This window comes from Cygnus atratus, chromosome 2 (assembly GCF_013377495.2).
Source record: "Cygnus atratus isolate AKBS03 ecotype Queensland, Australia chromosome 2, CAtr_DNAZoo_HiC_assembly, whole genome shotgun sequence".
NCBI classification, from domain to species: domain Eukaryota; kingdom Metazoa; phylum Chordata; class Aves; order Anseriformes; family Anatidae; genus Cygnus; species Cygnus atratus.
Genome location: NC_066363.1, coordinates 124,844,940 through 124,862,349, shown reverse-complemented (window position 1 = coordinate 124,862,349; position 17,410 = coordinate 124,844,940). Strand labels below are relative to the sequence as shown.

At 35.8% G+C, this 17,410-nt stretch overlaps 1 protein-coding gene across 1 annotated transcript in view; it reads right to left on the bottom strand.

Moving 5' to 3' along the window:
* PREX2 (phosphatidylinositol-3,4,5-trisphosphate dependent Rac exchange factor 2) overlaps positions 1–17,410 on the bottom strand; it is a 172,743-nt gene that overhangs the window by 95,161 nt on the left and 60,172 nt on the right. Inside the window, exons 7-11 of the mRNA XM_035563072.2 lie at positions 15,361–15,494; positions 13,582–13,685; positions 7,682–7,831; positions 4,027–4,171; positions 2,408–2,508 (exon numbers count right to left, since the gene is read on the bottom strand). Coding sequence (XP_035418965.1) covers positions 2,408–2,508; positions 4,027–4,171; positions 7,682–7,831; positions 13,582–13,685; positions 15,361–15,494 — 634 coding nt within the window. The remainder of the gene's footprint in view (positions 1–2,407; positions 2,509–4,026; positions 4,172–7,681; positions 7,832–13,581; positions 13,686–15,360; positions 15,495–17,410) is intronic.

The following is a 17,410-nucleotide window of genomic DNA, read 5'->3' as shown; positions in this document are numbered from 1 at the left end:
TCATTTGTAGTGTTCTTTGCAGCCCCTATTTACACACAGTACACCAAAAACTATTGGAGCAGGCCCACAGACTTGGCACATCCTGCACTCTGGAAAGCAAGGAAACCAAACAAGGATGCTCCTGACTCAGCTGCATTGTGTTACCTACTAAATATATCGAGGGAAGCTGTGAGGGAAGCTGTAAATCACTATTCACTGGGTGCAAGGCGGGGCAGGTTGTTCTAGATACAGATGTGATTTGGCTCAAGAGGAAGGATAGATCATCTATCAGCTACTAGTATCAACTAGTACGAGCTGTACATTTGCGAGTCCATAGTTTCAAACAGTTAAATATGATAAAATGCTCATTAGTACTAAAATAAGGAACACCAAGTTGTTTTGTGTGTCACTACCAACCATCTACCTGTACTTTGTTTGGAGATAAATATTTTATATGGCATATGCCAAGAAAAGGGAACTGATCAGGTTTAAACTGGTCTTTACTTTTACTTTTCTGCCATGGTAATTTTTACTCAGATCAGTATACCAATCCAGGAAACTGCGCAACCATATAAATACCTATTTATTTAAAATCATCTGATATTAAAAATAAGCTGATATTCAGATGATTTTTGTAACTACAAAGTTCCTTATTGCCTTGAGAGGAAGCTTCCACCACTAACCATCATCAGCAAGTGACCGAAGTATCTCAGTACATTGGCTGATCAATTGTAAGTTTTTTCAGATATACGAGAATGCCACCAGGTAGATTTAGGATAGCAACGTATAAACTGTTTTTTCCTTTCGCAAAACTGGAAAAATAAAAAAACAAGGAAAAGCCATAACTTGCAAGAGTTCACACACCAGGAAGTAAAACAATGTCCATCACAGTGTGGGTCTGGCATGGCTAAAATGAAGCATATGCTAGAATATGCTAAATCTAACAAAGCCCCCTACAGCATTTGCAATGTGAGTAACAGCCAAACTTTCTTTCTCCCTTGCTCCCTCTATGAAAACAGATGGTTCATTCAACTTTATTTTAAGAGTTCTATTTTCACTGAACCACAGCTGGATCCACTATTCAAAGTAGCATGTCTGGCTCAAATTTCTATGCTCTAACATAATTACCCTTTTATCTCATGAAATTACACAATATTCATTTAACTCTGTATTGAGGAAGTCTATCAGTGTATTTGGGATGTAAATTACAAGATCAGGAGAAGAATCTTTGGCAACAGAATCATGCCATTGAAAACAATTCTGTGTGTGTAGTAAACATAATAGCATCTGACATTTGAATGATGGTTGAAGAAAATCATGTAGACTGACATTAAAGCATTAAAGACTACATGACTACTGATGAATAACTTTAATGGTTTTCCTCCTACTCTGTGTATGTTCAAAACGCACACAGCCAAGTGGCACTCAGTTACTCCCGCTTTCCTTCCAGCCAAGGACACTGAAAACACGGTGGCAAAGAACTTACAAAGTATTGAATTAATTACTGGTTGAAGTATTTATGTATCAAAATGTAAATTATCAATGATTACATCTAAATTTACACCCTGGATCTATGCCAGAACAGCACCTAACTTCGCAGCTCTTTCACTAACTGATTTTTAAAGTTACTGAACCTATTATAAGTCAAACATCTTCAAAAGCGGAAGCTTCTTCAGTTCACTTATATGGTCCTGCTGGACTACAACTTCTAAAAGGAACAGAGACAAGGACCTGCTGTGGTAAGAAGGTTTGATATGAAAAATGCTGCCAATGCAAATTACCTCAAGAAATCAAACCTTTTTGGCTCAAAAATTAAACCATTTCAGTGATGCTTCTCTCCAGAATGAGGTTAGCACAGATAGTTGACTGAAAATTTAAGCATAGAAATTTGAATTTTAGCAACTCTACAAAACAGTGACAAACGGGGCCTGAATATTCAAATGTTTCAATTTTGGGGTTCTAGGTTGGTTTTACCTGCTAAACTTGTAATTCCTAACAAAGGATCAGGCACATTTATCTGCAGCCAGCTGTAATGTTTTTCGCTCTCTCCTATCTACAACTCTTATTGAAACGTGTCCCTAAAAGGCCTAGCCTAAATAAAAGGCTTAAATCCTTTAAAAACATCTGCCCTCCTTTCTTCCCCTCAAATTTATTTTTGGTTACAACAGAATAGCAATGCTTCTGTAGGTCCCTGTTTGCAATGTTGTGATCCCAACAGCACAGATCTAATCTAGTTATATCAATGGAGGTTATCCAGTAAATCTTCTAGGCATGGGCAAGGACCCCATGAGGTCCCTGTAAGGATATAATGCAGATTCAACAAGCTGCCTTGCATTAATGAGACCATCATTTTATCAAACAAAATTAAGTCCACTCTAATTACAACAATTACCTTGAAAACAAGTAAGTTAAAACTAATTATATTTACCATGATGGATAATGCCATTCTCTAATAAAGCTTGGCCAAGATGAACGCCTTCTTCGGATTTGTGTATCTCTCCAATTTCCAATAACCAGGACACAAATTCACTGAATTAAAGCAGATACAAAAAAAGAAAAATTGAAATGTCATGCCACTACATCTACTACATTTTCTTCTTAGTTGCAAGCCTAGCAGGGTTCCTTACTTAGTAAGTGCTTCTTAAGCCAAATGACCTTTAGAATGTCATATCATCTTTTAAAAAAAAATAATTTCCACTTTTTATTATTTAGATATAATACATAAAGGTTTCCCTTGACGTGTCTTTTCTTTTCTGTTCAGAAGTTTTATCTAGGCACATGATGAATATTCCTTTGTTTTCCATGATCTTCTAAAGTAGAATAGACAAATTTGACCAGACTGTCAAATATAAGAAAATCCCAGGCACACCTACTGCACCTACACAGGGCAGATATGCTCTGAAGGCAGACCATAATTGCAGCATGATAGAACAGTAGGCCTGTCATTTCTGAGACATCCTGAGCATATAAACAAAGCATATAGTGCACATCCAAGAAATACCGAGTTTATTTCACAGTAAATCTGACGCAGTTAAGAGACATCAATTTTATGGTACATAAAATATTTGCATGTCCATTACAAATCAAAGTAGCAGTGTAGTAAGGCAGTGCAACATCCACATTAATGGGTTTTAACTGTTGACCCAGAGACAAGCAAAAGCATACTTTGGAAGGATCCACTTCAAAGACAGAACAGAAAAGCAAACTTTTGACAGTTGGTTTAAATGTTTTACACAACTCCATACCATGAGTGTATTCTTTACCTCCTTCCAACAGTCCCTCTGAGGAGATGATTCAATCACAACTCAATAATTAATCTTAATCCTCAATTCAACTCTCACCAGCTACATGACTTTGGACAGTACATGAAAATCTATTTCATTTCCTCTTTTGAACACAGCAGTGAGGATCTTCATCACAATGTGCTTGTGTAAAACAATCACTGTACTATAGAAAAATACTCCATGCTAATCTGCCTTACAGTCAGATGAAATAAGGGATAAACTTTCTGCCCCCAAAACTGTTTTTCTGTAACATATGTAATATCATGGTACCTATTGCTTTCTCCTCCTTATGGATTCAGTCTCCTTAAGCCATAGGTACGTTATGACATTCTAAAGATCCTCCTCTTAACAGGGTTTAATTTTTAAACATATAAGTTACCTTTAGTAACTCCATAACTGATATTCAGACAAGAGGAGAAGGGAAACAGTTTTAGAGACAGATTTTTATAGTGGATTAAAGCAAATTTGGCACTCTAAAATGCATCAGAACAGTTGGGAATTATTTATCTAAAGAAACTATTTTATTTTATGCATTTTCTATGTTCAACATGCCTTTGCAGCCTTGGACCTTTAAAAAGCTACTTTGGGATTTGAGTTCATAACCATAAATTTCAGGCAGACCAATTTACATTTTGGCTAAATTCTGGGAGGCAAATAGTCCTAACGGACATTACAAATAAAGTGTGGTTTTCATAATATCCCAAAGAAGATATAAAATGTGTTTTAGCTGCTTAAAAATCATGCTATAAAATGCATGTAATACCTTCCAAGAAAGCACTTGGGAAAAGTGGTTAATTTCCTCTTCCTGTCTTTGATGAGATTCCCTTGTTTGCACATCATTTTGTATAGTCTTTCTCCTTGCTCAGAGATCATCATCCAAGTGTCTTGTTCCATGCCCAATTTTAAACCTGTCAAAAATACAATAAAATTTTATGAAGTGATATTGTCATTATATTTCAAAGTCTTCAACAAAATGGACAAGAAATACTAATATTCTACATACAAAAAAAGAAAAAGGAGGTTTTTCCATTATTTTGCTCAGAATCAAGATCTATTTATGAACATCTAACCTTCATAAAGCATAATCAAATGATATCTATAAATTCCTCACAGTGAAGTCAAATTGTTACTGAAAATGTACACCTGTACCAACATCACCATTGATATTGCAGTAATAAATACTAATGCTGTGATTTTCAATGACTTCAGTATATGAACGTTCAGAAAGGAGGAGTCTTGTCTTCACAAATTTAAAAGAAAAGGTCCATATTTTCACTCTTATCATCTGATGATAAAAATGTTTTGCACAAACATTTTTCAGTTTTTCAATTTACTGTAACTAATTATGTTATATACTTGTTAGTTTCATAGACGATTAATTTAGGCCTTTTCCACAAAATCCCATGCACAACTTCATTTTTATTTGTTTTGGAACTTTCTCAACAACCAAAAGCTGTTGAGGGGGTTAGTTCAACATTTCTTCTTATTTTTTCCTGTTTCTCTTCTCGAGAAAATCATTACATTTTCTGAATAACAGATGATCAAAACCAGTTCTTGTTGAATTTTGTATCATACTGGCCATTCACAGAAGCTTGTTCTCCCAGGGAATACCACAGACCTTCATAACCCATGTATTTTCTCTATAAACCATCTTAATTCAGGATAAAACCACACATTTCAGGAATGTCTTATATACATGTACTCAGCTTCTCTCTCTAGATTTGCACATTTCTAAAATTTTAACTGTACATAATCAATATGAGTAGTAGTCTATCACTTCTATAAATCTGAAAAAAATAGCCAGAAAAAAATGTAACATGGCATAAGAAAAAGATAACAAAGGTATTGGTCACAGATACAGAAGTGTCTCTCATTACCCATGAACTAGTTAGCGGTAATGCCACACAAACATAAAACCTGACTTATTCCTAGGAAAAGAAAATCTAGCCAGTATACTTCTTTCGGAGCTTATAGGACATTGATGTTTTTTATTTGTACTGACTGTTTGAATCAGCAGCAGCATCACAGCACCATCAGCCTTGAAAATTTTCACCAATTAAATAAATTTCTAACCTTCTGAATGCCTCAGATGATTACATGAAAGCCCCTAAACTGAAAGAAATACTTCCTAGCAAAAAGTTTCCAATTTGGCTTGATTTCTCTTAACAAGGAAATAAAATCTATAAAGTGGTCCTAGTTATTAATTCAATAACCACTGAAATTTCTGTTAAAGTATTTCACCTGGGACATCCTCTCCCTTCTGTTCAGCTTCTGCTTTACGGACTCCAAATAATGGCATAGATTGAGCTTGCCTAAGTACGTTGAATCTCCAAATCTACCAGTACGAATGGCCCAGAAAGCCCCAGCTACGTGGCATACTCAAGCTGTATTTCCATGATCCACATTCTTTATCTATCCAGTCCGGTGATCACTGCAATCCATGGTTCTGCATGAGATGTGGGGTCCACAGCACCTCTGTGAAGGAATGCCTGGGCAAGTCCTGCTGCACCATGCAGTAAGGGGGCAGTCACTCAAACAAGACTCGCTCACAGCCCACAGATTTGCTCACAGATTTGGCAAGTGTGTACCTTTGAATCAGCTGGTGTCTCACTTGCAAAGGAGACAAAACACTGTTCTCACATGTGCAGTCACTTAGACTTCAGTGTGATTGTCTATAAATATATACACGCATGAACAGGCTCTGCATCTTATTAAGTAAATATACAATTAAAGCATCTTCATGTTCACAGTGAATAGGAAATTGCTTATAGCTACATTTAGATACAATATTTGAATTCTAAAAAGGTATCTGTTTGGTTCCTGAGTAATTTGGCAACTTGCCTGCAATTAAGTTGATGCATCCTGCTTTGTTTATACAGATGTTTTGAAAAAAATCGCTGTGCTGGAGGAGATGGATAAATTTATAAGTTGATGTAGTAATGGAGATATTCAAGAAATATTTTTGCAGATCCTGTGTTGCAAACTCAGTCTAAGTGTGTACCAAATCTTCTCCTGTTCTATCCTGTTCCCATTTCTTTCATGGTTGTCTCCTCAGTGGCAAGTCCCTTGTGACCACCAAGAGCTAAAAAACTCCCTAAGATGCTAAAATCCTAGGATATTGCTTGCCTTTGAGAAGATACCTCAGACTTCAAGCTTGGTAAGGTTTAGGTCAGAGACAATTCTGCTACCGGTAGAGTGTGAAATAATAAGAATACAACAACAACAAAGACTCCTATTTACTCTTTGTATTTCTTACCTAAAGGTATGAAGTGTCTAAGGAAATCAAGAAACTTAAAAAAAGAGAAGTGGGATTTGTTGAAAATCTATTTAGTCAGATTCAGACAAGGCCCTAAACAGAAGCAGAGAAATCTGTTTGTTTTTGTTGTGTTTGACATCATCTCTAGCACATTTATTTTTTATTCTAAAATGTTGAGCTTTTAGACCTCTAAGGCATCTTTTTAGCTTTTCCACTAGTAATTCTTGATGGCACTATTAATTAGCCAGGGCTCAAACATTCTAGCTGAAACTCTGGTCCTACAGCAAATGTTGTACAAACATCCAGTATTCAACTTTAAAAGACCAAAGAAAGTATTGTTATCCTCCATTTACAACACAGGCACAAAACAATGGCTACTGAAACAAGACACAGGAAATCTACACAAACCAGGAACAGAAACCCAGATCTGACTACAAGGTCATATTTTCTTTCAGTACTGAGGCTCCATACATCCTTACTGATTAGGATATTTTAGCTTGCAAATGAAATTAGCTCCAGAAGATGATGATGCGTCATCTATTTTGTGCTGGGTTCACCTTCAATACACAAGGTTATTTGTGGTCACATTAGAGATCAGGATTATATTTCAGCCAAGTATTCTTCCACCTTAATTCAGTGATTCAAAAGACAGTTGTTTGCAATGGTGATTTGTTACTTTCTTGGATAGGGGAGAATGGATCAAAGATGGGGTTGTGGGTGTATTCTGTACCATTTCATGTTGAATCATCTGCATGAAGAAACTTAGAAAATCTGTTTATTTCAGTGCTTCAAATTTCCATTCACAAAACGTATACAGACCCCAAAAGGCATTTAGGATAGACCCTCATATACCACAAACCACAACATTTCACAGGCCTCAATAAAATTATGATAATATTTTCTGGTTGAGGATAAGCTGCAAAATCGTAGATGAAATCATCTTCCCATTTACAAAATGACACTCACTACCAACACACATGATTCAAGTCATTATGTCCTTCCCAGTAGTAGTTTGATTTATTTTTTTCCAAGCTGTTATTCATAAAGCTTCAGTTGAACCTGATACCACAAGTTTGCCTAGCAGCTGTTTTGCTTTATATCTCAACATAAAAATACAGCATAGCTTTCTGGCACAGCAACACAAGGAAGTTTATTAACCTACCTTTTCGTCTCTCTCGTTCTTTCAAAATAGCTTCCAGCCATTCTTGCTTCTCTTCAGGTGTTTTTGCCATGCACACAAACCATTTGTTCTTTGCTGTGTTGTGGATCTTCCAGCCATTAATGACAGTGTGGCCACTGCTGTGGTAGTCAGCTGGAAATAGATAAATTGGCTTAAAGAACAAAAACTCTTAAAAAAGAAATAAGTAATATATTTTTTAAAAAACTCCTTCTATTATTATACATAAAACTAATGAAATACAGAAAAATAAAACAGAAAGAAAAACAGAACAAATATAAAGAATGTAAAATTATCTGTGCTGATTGTGAACTGTTTTAACTTAATGAGCTGTATTTTTTACTTCTAGTAAACTTAATGTGTTTTTTATAATGTGAAAGAGAATTGCCTGGCATATGGGAGCCATCAACCCTGAAGGTATTCAAAAGATGTGTAGATGTGGTGCTTAGTGACATGGTTTAGTGGTAGACTCAGCAGTGCTAGGTTAACGGTTGGACTTGATGATCTTAGAGGCCTTTTCCAACCTAAGTGATTCTATGGAAGAAGGTATATATTCAGTACTAAAACAAGCCAAGTCCTCTTAAAAGAACAGATCACTGTATTTAGAGTACTTTTGTTTGTGCTACATAAATAATTTCATAAAAAGCAGCATTGTGGTTTTGTACCTAAAATTATTCAGAACTGCTCTGTTGATTGAATGATTTACTACTAAGTTTATAAACGGACTAAATATACAGTTGGGGAAATGCAATTTTGGTTTGAAGAGTAAGCAAATCATAAATATTTGATATATTTTCACTGATATTTGATGTATTTTTACTTGCTATCTGAATAAAGAAATATATATACAGTTAGTGATTACACAAGCTGAAATATTTTTAAAAAATCATTATGACTTCAAAAATATGCCAAATGTGTAATTTTTGAAACATGTTCCTAACAACCCTAATTTCAGTGTGCATATAGTGAGAGAGAGGTAACAATTGCTGCTGATGCTCTTAAACTTCTTTAAACAAAAAATCTTGAACTGCCTCTTAGCATGTAAACTGCTATGCTATAAAAAGCAGACAATTTACTGCTTTTTACTCCTTCTTGACTTACATGACATTTGATTTTAACATGCTAGTCTATAAATCTTATTCAGAAATTAGCTAAGCAGACTTCCTCTCTGAAACTGACACCCCTGCATGAATGTCCTTCAATAGGATTAGATGCAACTCCTGGGGGAAAATTCGTGAGGCATAAATGGCCTATGAAGCAAATACATTTTTTTGCATAAAAGACAGATTAAAACTAGAACTAGCAACTATTGTACAAATTATTACAAAAATCAAAAGGTCAGCATTCTCTCACCAAAAACTTTCATTATGAGGCAAGAAAGTCCTGGGGCCAGCCCTGAACTACTGTAATAGCTGCAGACCTCTTTACTTTGTAAATACAGCTTCATAATTCAGCCCTGTTTTGTATAATGAGATGGGATTTTCTGAAACTGAAACCCTTCCTGAAATGCCTGCTACAATTTATCATAAATCTCAGCAGACATGCTAGTATCCTTTCAATAACTCTGCATTTTAATTAGATGGAAAGCAGCCAAGTTTTGTACAGTGAGCTGGGAAATGTCAGGAACTACTAGAAAATCATGAGACTGATGGCTGATTTCTAAACCAACAAAATTTTCTCATACTCACAAGAATATAAGTGCAAGCAAGTGTAAACTACCCATCGTACCATTCATGCACCCTCAGAAAACCAAAAAAGTCCGTGAAAAGAAAGAAGCCTCAGACAGGAGCTATCAGCTGACAGACTGCAGCCTCCTGGAGATCAGAGGCAGGAGGGATACTGAACGAAGGAAAGTTAAGGTCCCTCTGTATTATTTATGCATGGACTTAAAAACCTGGCAATAAAGCACTAGCTGTGCTTTTTTGTTTATTCATTTTTAAAGTTGCAGGTTAATATTGTCCTGGTATAAAAATTTTTTCCTGTGGTCTTTGTTTTCATGCATCTGTCATCAAAACCCCCTTGTTTGGCAGGGAAATATTATGATCTCTAATGCAGAGAATCGTGGCAGTTAAAATTGTGGCAAAAGATGTATGTCAAAAAGTATTCCTTGGACTCACACACAGATTTAGACACAGGTATTTCACTTTGGACAAAATTTTGGTGCTAACTCAGTAGTTAAAAACCCCAGAATTGGCTTATCCTGCCACTTGAATATCCCAGTGTACAGATGACATTTCAAACACGTAGCTCACTTGGCTGACGAAGTTCTGTAACTGTAGGACCCTGAGCACTGACAGTGTGATAACACGTTTATCTCGTGCCGAATTCTCTGAAAAGCCCGATCACCTAGCTGGGTGCTAAGACTGCCAAATGTTATACAGATGGCAATGAGTTAAGGTGGACGAAAACTGGTACTGCCAGCAAAATTCAGACCCCTGAAGCCCTAAGGTTCCTTATACCAAAAGAGCAGATGATCCCAAAAGTTACAGTAAACAACTTTAATGCTTACAAAAGCGCCATGAATAAAACATGAGAAAGGGTCATGCATAGCTATGAAAATATAAGCACTATGCCCCTAAGAGCTTGCACTCTAAATTAAGAATTATGGAAAATGATAGATAATTAAGGAGGGGAAAATACCAAAAAAAAGCACATGCAAAGCTAACATGAATGAGGCTCAGAACAGATTGCTACATTTGGGAATGAAATAAGGCAAAAAGAATGCAGCAGAGTATTACTGGGTTACAGTTCAAATGTGAATGATTACAGGGGATGAGAAACGACATCTGGGTGCCCCAAATGAGAACAGTACAGAAACCAAGACAGAAGAAGGTTAAAAAAGAGCATCATGATACGAGTGAAAGAAGTACCATCATATAAGCATGAAGAGTGAACTGCTGACTAAAAGGAAGGAAAACAGGTTAAAAAAAAAAGGGAGGATATACCAGAAAAGCAAAGAAGGCTGCCACAGACCAGTGAAATGACTCAAATATTTCCATATTTCAAAAAGAACCACAGAAAGCAGGGAAGAAGTAGCAATAATTACGGTAAGATATTATTTTAGAATATTGGACAAACAGAAAAGAAGAAGGCAGGAAACCTGGGGTTGGGGAAAAAGAAGAGGTGAATACACAAAACAGAATAATAATAAAAATAATAATAATTCACGTCTCGTAAGTGTGGAAAGTGTGGATTTTAGAAATGTTGCAAAGATCAGAGTGACAAGATTTGATATGGTGCAGGAGAGGAAGTGGGAAGGAAGGAAGATGGCCTTCAGTATTGTGTGCAAGGCTATAGGAAATGGGAAGGGTTGCTAAATTTCATTTTGCTGGAGGAAATTAGACTACTGGTATAGAGTGAGGAAGGAGATAATTTGTGTTTAGCTAAATTTTACTTGAAGATTCATTGAGGATGAAGATGAATGGGCAGGAATAAAAATGGACAGGGTGAACAAGATCAAGGAATGGAAAGCTAGAACAACCAAATGAAAGTTACGACAGACTTGAGAAATACAGGTGAAACTTGGAGGATGGAAGCAATATTTGCTAAAGACAATACTTAAAGCATATGTGGAATTGGAAACAATGAAAGAAAATGCTATAAAGTTCTTGGAATATTCGTCAGGAAGAAGATGGTTGCTATAAGCTTCTGTGGCCACAGTAACATAAAGAGTTTTAAGTAAAAATTGATTGGTTTCCTATGAAAAAGAACTTTCAAAGCCATAGAAAACTGCAAAGAAAAATCTCTTTTCCAGAAAAGATATCTGGAAATCAAACATGAGTGGAAAAAAGTGGAAAATACATACTTATACATACATAATACACTATACTTATGCATACTAATACATACATACAAAGTGGAAATACACTTATTGCCAAGTCTAAGAGAAGACCATATGCATATAGCAACAAAATCAGAAAACCTACGTCACAAGATAATGAAAACACGAAAACTATCTTGTATTTCTAATGTGCATACAAGGAAGATGAAGGAAAATAAATGGATGTTAGTCAAATAATAGGTGACATAAAAGACCAAAATACTCGATTGTCTTTTTTGCATAAGCAAAATGCTAACTGAGGTTTCATATTTCTCACAAATAAAATTAACAACTAGACAGGAATACAAACTAGAAAATGGAAATAGCAGGCTAAATTATATTCAAGTCAATGAGGCCTGATGAAATTCCATATAGTGCATTTACAGAAATCTCTACTAACCATTTGGCCTGGTGAAGGACATAGCCCAAGCAGATGTCAAAGAGTTACTGTGAAATTTGTTCTATAAAACAAAGAAAACCTATCAAGTGTGACCCAAATTGCTATACCTTATATTTACCATTTTCCAGTAGTTTTATCAAGAAATCAAATGGTTTGTTTATGGAACCAAAGCAAGGAGAGCTGCAAGAACTCTGGGGAACAAAGTATGAATTCTGAATTCTTAAGAAATTGTAGAAAGAGTTGGTCTTCAGTAAAATAAAATTTAGTAAGGTAAGAAAGTAATTATTAGTAACTACCCATATATACTAATACAGTATAGAATATAATGGGATAGATAGCAGTACTGCATAAAAGGATCTGGTGGTACGTTAGATCACAAAGTATTAAAAAAAAAAAAAAAAAGCCAAGCCAAGCCATTGTGGGATTACTAATAGACAATCCATGTGCAGCACCAATTATTCTGTAATTATTCTGTTCTACTTGGCACCAGCAAAGTTTCAGCTCTGGACACCACTTAATACAAAAGAGGCAAACAAACTGGGGAAAAAAATCACCAAAAGACACAAAAAAACAATAAAAACGTAGAAAACATGGCACATGACAAAAGGTTGAAAGACTGACAAAGAAGAGATGGAAGACAGACATAAGAGCCTTCCAATAAATAAGTGTCCCAATAAGAACGGTATTCAAACTGTTCTCTATACAGTAGAGTAAGTGAACTATTTTGAAAACAAACAAACACAAAATTACAAAAAAAAATCCTCACTTTTAAGAAATATTTAACTTCTGCGAAGAACTGAAACAGGTTATTTAAGCTGTACAATAATTGTTATTTCGGTTCATTTTTAAATGGAAGTTACATTCATAAACGCTTGGGATCCACAGTAGGGAAAATGCTTGGGATCCACACATGGGGAAAATCTAATGCTGTTTTAAAATCAGGACAAGTAATAGATAACTTGCTGAAACTTCCTTCAGACATATATTTGCAATACCATTGCAAGTTTACTATTTTTCATTTTGTTTTACATTAAACAGCCCCAAATATTTCAGGTTTTCTTTATTAATTTTGAGGAAATAATAATCAGGGGGAAAAAAAGTTTCAGAAAACTCAAGCTTATAAAATAAAAGTAACATTTATAGAAGTATTTTGGGCTTTCATTTCTCTAATGTTTGTCAAGAAAATTTCAAGCAGTCATATGGATTATATCCCTACAGGTGTTTTGAAAAACTTCATTTTTCTTAAATACTTTTATTACAGTTTCAGCATTTGTAGTGTTTGAGGTTTCATTCCAACAGAAGTAACTTTCCCATCTGCTTGTACAAATACATCACATTCCTAGGGATAACCTATCTAGCAGTGCTGTAATGCTGTAAAGTGAAGTTAAATATACAATTTCAGTTGAGCAATAAATGTCACCCTATTTTATAACTCTGTTTATGTTAGTGTAAAACAGTCATCTATGACTGCCCAGCTAGTAAAGTATGAAAGCAGTGAAGTGTCACAGAAGCAGAGTTTTGATAAGAGCAGACTGCACTTTTAAAGTAGCGTCTTATAATTTCTATGTACTAGAAGCCTCCATTCTCAAAGAAATCATAAAGCTTCATTTGATTTCATCACCTTGAAACACTACTTTAGTAAACTAGCAGCAGAAATATACTCACCTGTTCCATCATCTACATTCTCTACTTCCATCACTTCTGTGTTTATTCTGCCCCGAAAAAGGTAACGATGGCCGTCAGTAGATGCTTTGCTGTTCTTCAATCGCCTGATAAGAGAAAGAGAAGATGAGCAAGGTCACCCACAACTTTGTGTTATGTTTCTGTACTGCTACTTGTACATGTAGCATCTAAAGGAAACTGTAAAGGTCACAACTCATTTATACATGTCTAATCGAATTGTCTCATTCCTGAATGGGACACTGATGATGCTAAAGCAAAGATGCCAACTCTGGCAAGACTAAGCTTCAAACTGGTAGATGACAAGAGTTTATCAGCAAAGCCTCACTCTAGAAGTCCTGTTCCAACACTTTGATACTTACTTGCCACACTCTGTCATTAAAGACAAAATAATACACTGGGAGGACATGTCCTCCTAGCTGGTTTAGCCTCCTTATATTTATCAAGAAATTCAATACAAGGTTAGCATGACTGAAAAAATGAAATAACACTTCTGGATGTAAATCTTGCCCTACACACATGTATGTTAGCCTCATATGTGGCACTTATGCATGGAAGAACTATGAACACATTTTTTCTTCCGCACATAAAAGTAAACCAACAATTATACTTAAGAATTTCTGATATTTTGGACGCAGTCAAGGCCTTTTGAGACTCCCACTCCTATGCAGCTTTTCTCACGTAAGATAAACCAGAGATGATTTTCTGTCCATTTCAGCCCATAATGATAATTAATACTGTATTTCAAACAAAAGTCAGTTCCTGAGAATTAATGATCATCTGAGTTCTGACCTTCACTCACTCCAGAGACACTAATCTTCAGAAAATGACCTGCCTCTCAATCATTACTGTCTAATGAGTGACTCTATTACATTATAAGCTTCTTATTCAAAAACTGAATAATATATTAAAAAAAAATAGCAGCAAGTATAAAGGTTCAGTATATTTTTTCTCTCCAAAGTGAGTTAAATCCAATAATCCTAGAGACCTTTGTATCCATGAAACTAAAGCTTAGTGATCCATGTTTATACAACTGTGTAGCAAAAGGATGTTTAAAAATTACATAAAATGCATTTTATTTTGGCAGGGATATTAGAGAACATTTCCAAGGTCTATCATGTTTCCAGGAATCTACCAAGGATCTATCTAGCAATATGTGCATTCAGTGGCTATTAAAAGCAGTTTCTGGATCAAAGAAAGAAACTCAAGCAGTTTAAAAAGGGATACCTGTACATAGAATCCTTATTCCTCAGAAGCATAAGAGCACTGAATGAACATTAACTACAGAAGGTTGTTGCTGACCTACAGAATTACTCCCTGCAATGCAGCAAGCAGCAGCATTCTGGCTCTTTTCCCTGATTAGAAATACAAAGGCTTGAAACACTTGAAACTTTAGAGACTAATTTTATAGCATAAGCTACAATCCTAATGTGTTTAACTAAAAATTCAGCCTGTTTACCCTTCCTAGAAGAGAGTGAGACCACCACATAGTACCTGTTATGGAAGTCTGATGAAACAGATTCCTTCTCCCTCTATTTCACCATTTGGTTTCTGCATTCCTACAAAATTTTTCCAATGTTTGAATTAAATGCAATTCTTAGTGGATGATGGGTTTCCTCTGAAAATATTTAAGTTTATATTGCAATTAACTACAATAAACACTTTGGTATTGTTCAAATATTGTTAAGAAAAAGCATACAGAGGACTAGCTCTACCGTAAGAAAAAACACAAATGATTTTTCAAAGTATAAATGGACCATTTACCTATGCTTTTTTTTGCAGTACACCAAAAGGTTATCGAACAGAAAAAATATCCGCTCTTGAATATTTCCTGCTGAGATTTTCAGTAGTAGTCCACTTCGCAGCATTTCTGTGCATGTGTCAGTGATGTTGGACCCCTAAAATTAATGGGAAAGAGATCAATCATTTTTATTTTGTGTTAACTGAAGGATTCTGCAGCAAGAAAGGACAACATTTCTTATACAAACTCACAATTCTCTGAAAACACCAAGACTAAAACTTATGGTTATTTCTTACATTGTAACTATATAATAATTTCTAATGTTTACTTAATAACATTTAACACCAGCTTTGTATTCACCTAGTACCATAATTAACTAGAAGGGTTTGTTGCTTTATTGGATGTTTAAGATTCCTCATTAAAGTTTCCAAATTATTTCACTTCTGTACACAAGATCTCTCATGATAAATCAGGCCAACTTTATAAAACAAGTCTTATCCGTTGTGACTTCAATATTTAGTAAGAAAAGTCTGCAAATGAGGCTTTGAAACACATAATCTATGCCAAGATTAATTTGGAAGCTGAGGTAACCCCAAACTTGAATGTCATTAAGTGTATATATAGTTCCATACTAAACTGAGCTAGACAGAATCAAAGTTGATAGCAGCATCTACAAGTAAGACTAGCATACTTCTTCTTAACATACTCTGAAGACATCAGAATTTTGTTAATCTTTATATGTTTGGAATGAAATTTCCCATGCCTCATTATTGCTTGAGGCAGATCGTTTTTTTGTTGTTTTTTTTTTTTTTTTTTGAAAACAAGGCAGGCATTTTCAACAAGCTTAATCAAAAAGAAGCAACTTTAACAAAGAATAACGTTTTCCCAAAAATATTCCTATGACAAATTCCTAGCATTTCAGTGCCTTATAAAGATGAATGAACCTCTTAAAGAAGCCTGCCTTGAAATCAAGGTGCACTTTGCTATTTCTGAAAACCATAGAATCATTGAATCATTTAGGTTGGAAAAGACCATTATGACATGATTAAGATCATCAAGTCCAACTGTCAACTTTATACTACCAAGTTCATAACTAAACCATGTCCCTAAGCACCACATCTAGACATCTCTTAAATACCCCCAGGGATGGTAACTCAACCACTTCCCAGGGCAGCCTGTTCCAATGACTGCTTGAACCATTTCTTCACCCTTTCCGTAAAGAAATTTTTCCTGATATCCAATTTAAACCTCCCCTGGCACAACTTAGGGTCATTTCCTCATGTCCTATCACTTGTCACCTGGGAAAACTGACCGACACCTACCTCACTGCAATGTCCTTTCAGGTAGTTGTAGAAAGCTATGAGCTTCAGCCTCCTTTTCTCCAGACTGAACAACCTCAGTTCCCTCAACCACTCCTCTTGTCTTGTTTTCTAGTCCCTTCACCAGCTTTGTTCTTCTCTGAACACATTCCAGCAGCCCAGTATCTTTCTTGCAGTGAGGGGCTCAAAGCTGAACACAGTACTTGAACACCAGAGGACAATCACCTCCCTGGTCCTGCTGGCCACACTATTTCTGATAGAAGCCAGGATGCCATTGGCTTTCTTGGCCACCCGAGCACACTGCTGACTAATGTTGCTGCTCCTTTTCTGCCAGGCAACTTTCCAGCCACCCTTTCCCAAGCCATCACTGCAGAGGTTGTTATGACCCAAGTGCAGCACCCAGCATTTATCCATGTTGAATGCCATACAAGTCCATGCTCCTGTGGGACAGACCTTCTGTACTTGTTCTATATGCATCAAGCCATGCAATCCTATTGATAATTATGCATACACCCCAGCTCAAGGAGCTTCTTAATTTCAGCCAGTCAACATTCAACCTGCAAAACCTGCAAAAGCCAGGGCTTTTCTTTCATCTACACATGTTCTGAATGACTTTTACTTGCAATAGCTGTAGTTACTTCCTCTTCTTGATCTAATCACAGCAGCCCAAAGAAAAATGTATTCAATTAAGAGCCAAGAAGCAATCATGGGTTCCACTCTCAGCTCTTCATCTTACCATGCATCCTTTGTACGT